The 7,624-nt window shown below is 48.7% G+C and overlaps 1 protein-coding gene across 1 annotated transcript in view; it reads left to right on the top strand.

Moving 5' to 3' along the window:
* Nucleotides 1–7,624, top strand: part of KIF21B (kinesin family member 21B) — a 48,124-nt gene that overhangs the window by 272 nt on the left and 40,228 nt on the right. Inside the window, exons 2-3 of the mRNA XM_025193321.1 lie at nt 3,760–3,982; nt 4,490–4,672. Coding sequence (XP_025049106.1) covers nt 3,760–3,982; nt 4,490–4,672 — 406 coding nt within the window. The remainder of the gene's footprint in view (nt 1–3,759; nt 3,983–4,489; nt 4,673–7,624) is intronic.

Genomic DNA, 7,624 nt, shown 5'->3' with positions numbered 1-7,624 from the left:
GGGCCAGTTCATAAGAGAAGGATATTTTACATAGACGTTTCTTCCTGCCTCCCCCTTTTGAAATTGTACCAAACCGCACTCCAGGTCGTGAAGCCAGGCGGGAGGCTCTCATGAAAGGCTTACCAGTGTGGACCACTCTGAACACCAGAAACAAAGGCCAAAATCCTCTCTGACGTAATACACTCAAACCAGGCTTCAGTGCAGCCTACTGCTATGATAAATAGACTAGTGGGCAAACTTTCTATCCAACTGTCTTCTTCCTCCCAGAAAATAATGTGAGATTTTTCACAAAAGAAATGTCTTTTTATATTAAAAAAAAAAAAAAAGCACACAATTTTTTAACAACTGGATCCTCTTATGAAGAGTTTTTTGTTTGTCTAAAATTCTTTCTCAACCAGCTGGTGAGAAACTTCTGTGAATGAGCTTCTATGCCTCTCTGTAGGTTTGTTGCTTTTCCGTTGTATTTAGTGATATCAGAGAATAACCTCTTTTTGAGCTATTCTTATCTAATTTTGTGCTTGTGTTTGCTAGTATCAGGCATTCAGGTGAGTCACTTCTCTCAAATCCTATAAATAAACCTCTTCCAGGATGAGACTGATGTTCCCATTCTTAGAATAGCATCCCCAGAGCTAAGTATAGCCCCCCCAAACCAAACAAGACCTAACTCTCTTGTGCTTTGCCCCTGGTGTAGTTGCTTTCTGTGTGGGTAAAGTCAACATCTTTTATTTTAGTGTAGCTCCATGGATAGAGAATTGAACTGAACAGCAGGACATGCCTGCGTGTGCTCCTGGCTCTGCTGTTGTCCTGCTGGGTGGCCACACACAAGTTACTTCCCGACTCTGTGCCTCAGTACCCCATTTTTAGAGATGGGGAGATCTGCCCTTGCAGTGTGCACTGATGACAAGAGCTCTGTAAAAGCTGGGCATTATTAATATGCTGCGCTGCAGGACAGGGGGAAGGATGAGTGAGTGGCAATGTGAAGATAAAGCTTGCACTTAACCAATGAAATGAGCAGAGGCAAAGGGCTTGGGCTCAACAAGACCCTAATTCTATTACTTCTTCCAGGTAAGTGAAGACCCCCTGGCCTCTGCTCTCTGTGGGCTTGAGACCTCCACAAAACCCTCTTTTTCCATTTTAATAAAACATGAGTCTGTGATCACTGCTGTTGCCATTTCACTGATTAATGTTTATATTTCCATAGTGCCTAAAGATTTCCACTCGGATTGGGGGCCCTGGGGCTTTTAGCATATCTAAAAGTGCTATCCCAGCGTACCATTTGCTCACTCAGATCATCGGCAACACTACTGCTACCATCTTGAGTCTGGTACCTGGTGTTGTTCACAAAGTCCAAGCCTTGGAGTCTCTGGATTCTGTGAGATGCTTAGCTGGGCAGGAAAGACTGCGGGGGTCAAATAACCCCAGCAAGGGGAGCATCCAGTCTCCTTTTGAAGATCTCCCGGGTAGGTGCCTGCACCACTCCTGCTGGGAGTCTATTCCAGAGTCTGGTCTCATGAACCATGAAGAAGTTATTCTTCTTGGGGGGGTTTGGTTTTTTTATGAATATAAGCTATTTTTTCCACTAAGCCTTCTACAGCTATATGTGCCAAGGCATATGAACTGAATGCCCCCCTGCTCCAAGGCTCCAAAAATCCAATAAAGAGACCCCCTCATTCCTTGGATCAGTCTCATGATTTTGAGGGTGCTGGGGGTTGGCAGTGCTGTCACATTTTTTTTTAGCAGCTGTTTGGTATTCCAGTTTATAAATAAAGAATCCAGTTATTTATGTGATCAAATGCTTTGCAAGTGCCCGTGTTGCATTTAACGAAGGGGAATTATTTCCTAGGGTGGTATCTGGGTTATAGCTGGGGGGTATTGTATGGAGGGGACAGTTCTGGTTCCAAAACACTATTTGTTGCAGAGAATATGTTTGATTTTGTGGAGAGCAAGAGACCTGGAGAGGCGTGTGCTCTGTCACTGCAGTACTTGTATGGTATCTTTGCTCTGGTGAATGGCACTAGTAGGACAGGCAGGGCTTCCAGGGGTCCTACTCCACCCGTGGCCCTAGTGCAATATGGCTCCCTCTCCAGCTCTCGTTTTGAATCCTGAATGGCGCTTATTTCTTATTTAACTGTTCTCAAGGATGAATTTGAGATGATTTATTTTCTCTAAAGCACCCGCCCAGGCAGGCCCAGTGGCAATGAGTCAGCCCAGAACTGGAAAACTGGTTACAGTGGGTATTTTTTTTTATTTGAATCTGAACTGTAATTTTGTCGTGTCAGCCGAATCTGAACTTGAATGGAATGGGGGGCGTGGGAGGGAAATGGGTTCCTGGTTGAAAGAAAAGATCAGCTTTTTTATTTATTTATTTATTTATTTATTCTGCGTTTTTGTGTTTGTGGGGCTTTTTTTCATCCCTGTTTTAAAACCTACCATGATTTTTTTATTTTTTTTTTTAATGCTTGCTCTAAAACAAGGGAACAGAAGTAACAAGCAGGCAGGTGGCTACTACCAAACGGACCTGCCCTGCTATAATGGAAAGAGGAGTCCAGCCCACAAGACTGGGGAGGGAAAGGGGAAGCTTTGGAGTTGAACCACACAGGAGGCAGTGGGAGCCCCCAGGTGAACCAACTCTGAGAGCAGCTGCTCTAGGGAAGAGCAATAGGGGGAGAATATAGACAGTGATAGTGGACACACGAGGCTTAGAGTGCAGTTTAAACATCATGTGGACAGACAGGCAAACCTGTTTAAACCAGTGTAAAGCTGCTTAGAATGGTTCAAAAGTATACCTGGAAAATCAGGTCCTCTTTTGAACCAACTGACTGTGAGTTGGTTTGATGTTGCATGTGGACATCAAGTGGTCCGTGACACAAGTCTGGTCAGTCTTCCAGGCATCCCATGCTGCATCACTCCCCAATCCCTCCCACTGCTGTAACTGGTCTTCTGGTACATGGCCAGAACTCTGTTGCCTCTTCACCTCCTTATGTTGGTACTTTTTATCAATGAGCTCCCTTGCACTGCTTGTTTAATGAAAGCTGTCCTTCTAACAACTAGCTATGTCCTGACTCCCGACTCAACTTCCCCCACCAATACCCAGCCCCGGGGACAGCTCCCCACTCCAATTGTTCCACTCTCTCCATGCCCTGAACTCAGTGAAGCAAGCCACAGGGCCCATTCCCACCCCTCACCAGCTAGGGTCTCCAAACTCTACCATCCCTAGTCTACCCCTGGAGCAGATCTTTCCTTCACCCATCCTGACTGGGTACAACATGCATCTCAGAGCCTGCTTGGGAGGAGTCTGTCCAACGTGCTAAGGAGGATGGGGAGGAAAGGAAGAGTGCAATCCATACTGGTCCACTGTGACTTAGAGAATTTGGCTGACTAGCATCTGGAGCAGAAGTGGCTGGGGTGGGAAGAACATGGTTCATGTCCACCCACTAGGGAAACACCTGCTTGGTTCATTCCCTCAGGCACCTGGTGCAGGAGAGGGAAGGACAAGCAATGTTCCTTGGGGTGGAATTAATGTGTAGGGCGCTTAAACCTGGCCATGTGCCAGTTCCCACCTATGGGCTGCATCCTGCAATTTCCCTTGGGTGTGGCATTCCCGGCCCAGACTTTGCAACTCCAACCCAGAGGTGGCTGCATTCTAGTGTCAGGCAGAGTGACCCCATGCAGTGAGGCACTCCATGCTGCAGACTGCCCTGGGAGGGATAAGATTGTTTTGACCCCTCTTTTAAATGTTTTTTGTCCCTTCCTCTGCAGGATCCGTCCTCAGCTGTCAAAAGAGAAGATTGAAGGATGCCACATTTGCACTTCAGTAACGCCAGGGGAGCCCCAGGTGTTGCTGGGAAAGGACAAGGCCTTCACCTATGACTTTGTCTTTGACCTGGAAACGTGGCAGGAACAGATCTACACTACTTGTGTTGGCAAGCTCATAGAGGGCTGCTTTGAAGGCTACAATGCAACTGTGCTGGCATATGGACAGGTACCGGAGTTCCTTGTCTCTGTGTCTTGGCCAGTGTAACCATGCTGTGTATTGCTTAGCCACTGAGCCCTGCACCAGCAAAGCCATGGGGAGATTCCTGCAGGGAGATGGTAGGTGTTGCTGCGGGCTGGTGGGGAGGTTTTCTGGCAGAGGCTTAGACCTGGGATAGAAGAGGGGAGGGAGCTGGGATTGAGGCATCAGCCAAACCTATTGGAGGGTCTGGGCAAGAATAACTGAGGTTTGGGAATCTGCAGGTTTGGTCTGGGGTTATGGCAGGGCTAGTGGAGGGGGAGCTTAGGACTAGAATAATGAGGCAGCAAGTGCAGCTTGGGCATCAGTGGATCCATGCGTGTGTGGGAAGCCCAGAGCTGGGTGGAAGCTACAGGCTGTAGTGGAGGCTACTGGCAGCACTGGATGGTTTGGGTCCAGGACTGAAGCCCCTCTGCCATACTCTGCATGTTGTGCCATAGGGCAGCTGTCTGACTGCTTGTGTCTTGCCCCTTTCAGACTGGAGCTGGTAAGACGTACACAATGGGCACTGGCTTTGACATGAACATTTCTGATGAGGAGCAGGGGATAATCCCACGTGCTATCTCCCACCTCTTCAGCGGCATCGAGGAGCGCAAGCGGGCAGCACAGGACCAAGGCGTGGCAGCCCCGGAGTTCAAAGTCAGCGCCCAGTTTCTAGAGGTAGGTGCATGCATGAGAGCGCCGGACCTGGGGTCACGCATGAAGCTCTTATCCTACTACTGATGGAGGGGGTGGGGTGAGAGTGTCTCTTCTGGAACTGTGCCTGGGCCCAGAGGACTGCAAACCACAGCTGCTTGCTTCCTGCTACAGACAGCACGTGCTGTTGGCCCCGTGTTCACAGTGCTGATGGTTTTTACCTTTCGGTTTCTCAGGGCAGCAACAAGCTGCCTGTCTCTGCTCACTCTGCCAGTCGACTAGGCCGGTTCTCTGGCAGACTCTTTCACCTACAGCTGTCATGGGTCCAAACTTCCAAATGGGAAGCTAGAAAAAGGGAAAGCTACAAGAAATGCCATCCTTTGGGGAGTGCGAGTCAGCCTTCTTGGAAGGTGCCACCAATCTGCCCTGTGCTGTCCCCAGCTACCACTCTGAATCCCCTTCCCCTTCCTGATCTGCTGCTCTGCTTTCTGCTTTCTCCCCTGTGTTTCTTGTCCATTCTACTGTTTTGCTTTCTGCTTCTGGACCCATCTGCCACTATGCTGCCTGTCCCCTCCCCAGTCTGCCACATGCCACAAACCAGGGCTTCTTCTGCCACACGTGGCACCTATGCTGCAGACTGGCCACCCCTGCTTTGGGGAATTATGTTAAGCAAAAGTGTTATGGTTCTTCCCCCACCCCCTCCATCTCTCTTGCTCAGCAGCTTAGTTGGTTACCTGGAAATAATGCACTGGCTTCCTTCCCACCTCTTCACTGTGTTTTTCCATTTCCAGGCCATGATTTATCATGCCTGTATTACTAATAGACACTCTCCTACAGTGCCATTCATCTGGAATGGGCCTGTTGTGTCTTGTAGACTATGTACATCTAAACCAGTGGCTCTCAACCTTTATAGACTCAAGGCACTCCTCATTAGCATCGAGGAAAATGCCAGATCTTAGTTTTCACTTGTTCTTTGACTGTAGAAAACTAATAGAGCACCTTTTCTGTTGCAAAGAACTCAGAAAGACCACAACAGATCAGAAAGGTTTCAGCATTATGGATTCCTGTTTGAAATCTCTGGGGTTATCTTGTGAATTGTGTTTACACACCTCACGGTGCTAATACTGCTTGGACCCCATGGCACCCCTGAAAGGAGCTGAATGCACCCCAGAGTGCCACAGCGCCCTGGTTGAGAATCACTGGTATAAACTCATTTTACCCAGAAGCAACATGCAGCTGGGTCTGGGGTGGAACATGAGGAAAAAACATACCGGATGCATCTACATATGATGCTACGTCACCATAGTGACACACTACGGTGATGTAGCATCCATAGGTGTCTACACATGACCAGCAGCTACTTCACCATAGCAGCGTTGTTATAGCGTGTCGGTATGGCGAAATAGGTGCTAAAAATAACCATGCACCACGTGCACAGTGCATTACAGGTCATTGCACCGTGCTTTAGTACTTCCAAGAGGAAGTACTAAAGCACAGCACAATAACAACATCGCTGTAGGGCACTGTGTAGACGTGCCCCCTGTAACATTAATGGTCTTTATATATGTGCTCTGGGGAGGAAGGGTGGCGTTTTAATTAGAGTGGGTACAAGAGCCACTCCAATTAAAGCACCTGGAGCATCACGTGTATTAGTGTCCCTGCACTGAAAAATGGCAGTGGGGGCACTTCAAAGCTTGTTTGAGCTTTAGATAAAGTGCTCCTGCCACCATTTTTCAACGCAGGGACACTAATACATGTAACGGTAATTACCACGCTCCAGCAGACTCGATTAATCAAGTCTGCTCCGGTGCACTGTAATTACAGCACATCAGAGCAGCCTCCCTGCATGTGTATAGGTGCCCTAATTGTCAGGCCGGGATGGGAACGAGTTGAAGTGGGTTCTGTGGTGGAATTTTTGAAGGGAGCCTGTAGCTAAACTAAGTATCCTGAAAAGCTTTCTGTTTGCAGGGGTTCAGGGCATCACCCCAGAAATGTCAGGAGAGTTGTACAGGACTGGCTTTGTGTGTGCTGTTCTGACCATGCTTGTAGAGAGAGGATGTATTGGGACCCTTGTGTCTAGTGACCTGAGCAGAGAAACTGGCTATCACAGATTTCACGAGAAATCCATACGGTGCTATTTACTAGTTTCCTGTGCATGGTTTCACAGGATCCATACATCTCGACTGCATCTAGCGCCTTGAGCTTCAATGCCCTGCAGGCTGTTCATAATGCCAAAACACCTCTTTGACAGAAACCCTAGGCAAGGACTAGCATCTGATTCACAGCTGTGACTAGAGAGGACTGAATGAAGGGAGTGTGGTGGCTCCAAGTTCTGCTTCTGCCTTTGCCCCTGGATGCTCTTAATTTCATAGATTTCATAGACATTAGGGCTGGAAGGGACCTCGGAAGATCATCGAGTCCAGCCCCCTGCCCAAAGGGCAGGAAGTCAGCTGGGGTCATAGGATCCCAGCAAGATGAGCATCCAGTTTCATCTTAAAGGTGTTCAATGAAGGCGCTTGCACCACCTCCGGTGGCAAGCTGTTCCAGACCTTGGGGGCTCGGACAGTAAAGAAGTTCTTCCTTATGTCCAGCCTGAAACGGTCTTGAAGTAGTTTGTGACCATTTGACCTCGTCATCCCTTGGGGCGCTCTGGTGAACAAACGTTCCCCCAGATGCTGGTGGTCACCCCTGATAAACTTGTAGGTGGCCACCAGATCACCCCTGAGCCTGCGCTTTTCCAGGCTAAAGAGCCCCAGGGCTCTCAGCCTGTCATCGTAGGGTCTGCTTCCCTGACCTCTGATCATGCGCGTGGCTCTTCTCTGGACTCTCTCAAGCTTCTCCACATCCTTTTTGAATTGTGGAGCCCAAAACTGGACGCAGTACTCCAGCTGCGGCCTCACTAAGGCCGAGTACAGGGGGAGAATGACGTCCCGGGATTTGCTTGAGAAGCATCTATGGATGCAAGCCAGCATTTTG

The sequence above is a fragment of the Alligator sinensis genome, unplaced genomic scaffold (genome assembly GCF_000455745.1).
Source record: "Alligator sinensis unplaced genomic scaffold, ASM45574v1 scaffold1382_1, whole genome shotgun sequence".
NCBI lineage: Eukaryota > Metazoa > Chordata > Crocodylia > Alligatoridae > Alligator > Alligator sinensis.
The sequence above is the reverse complement of the archived record's forward strand: the minus strand, read 5'-3'. Positions and strand labels throughout refer to the sequence as shown.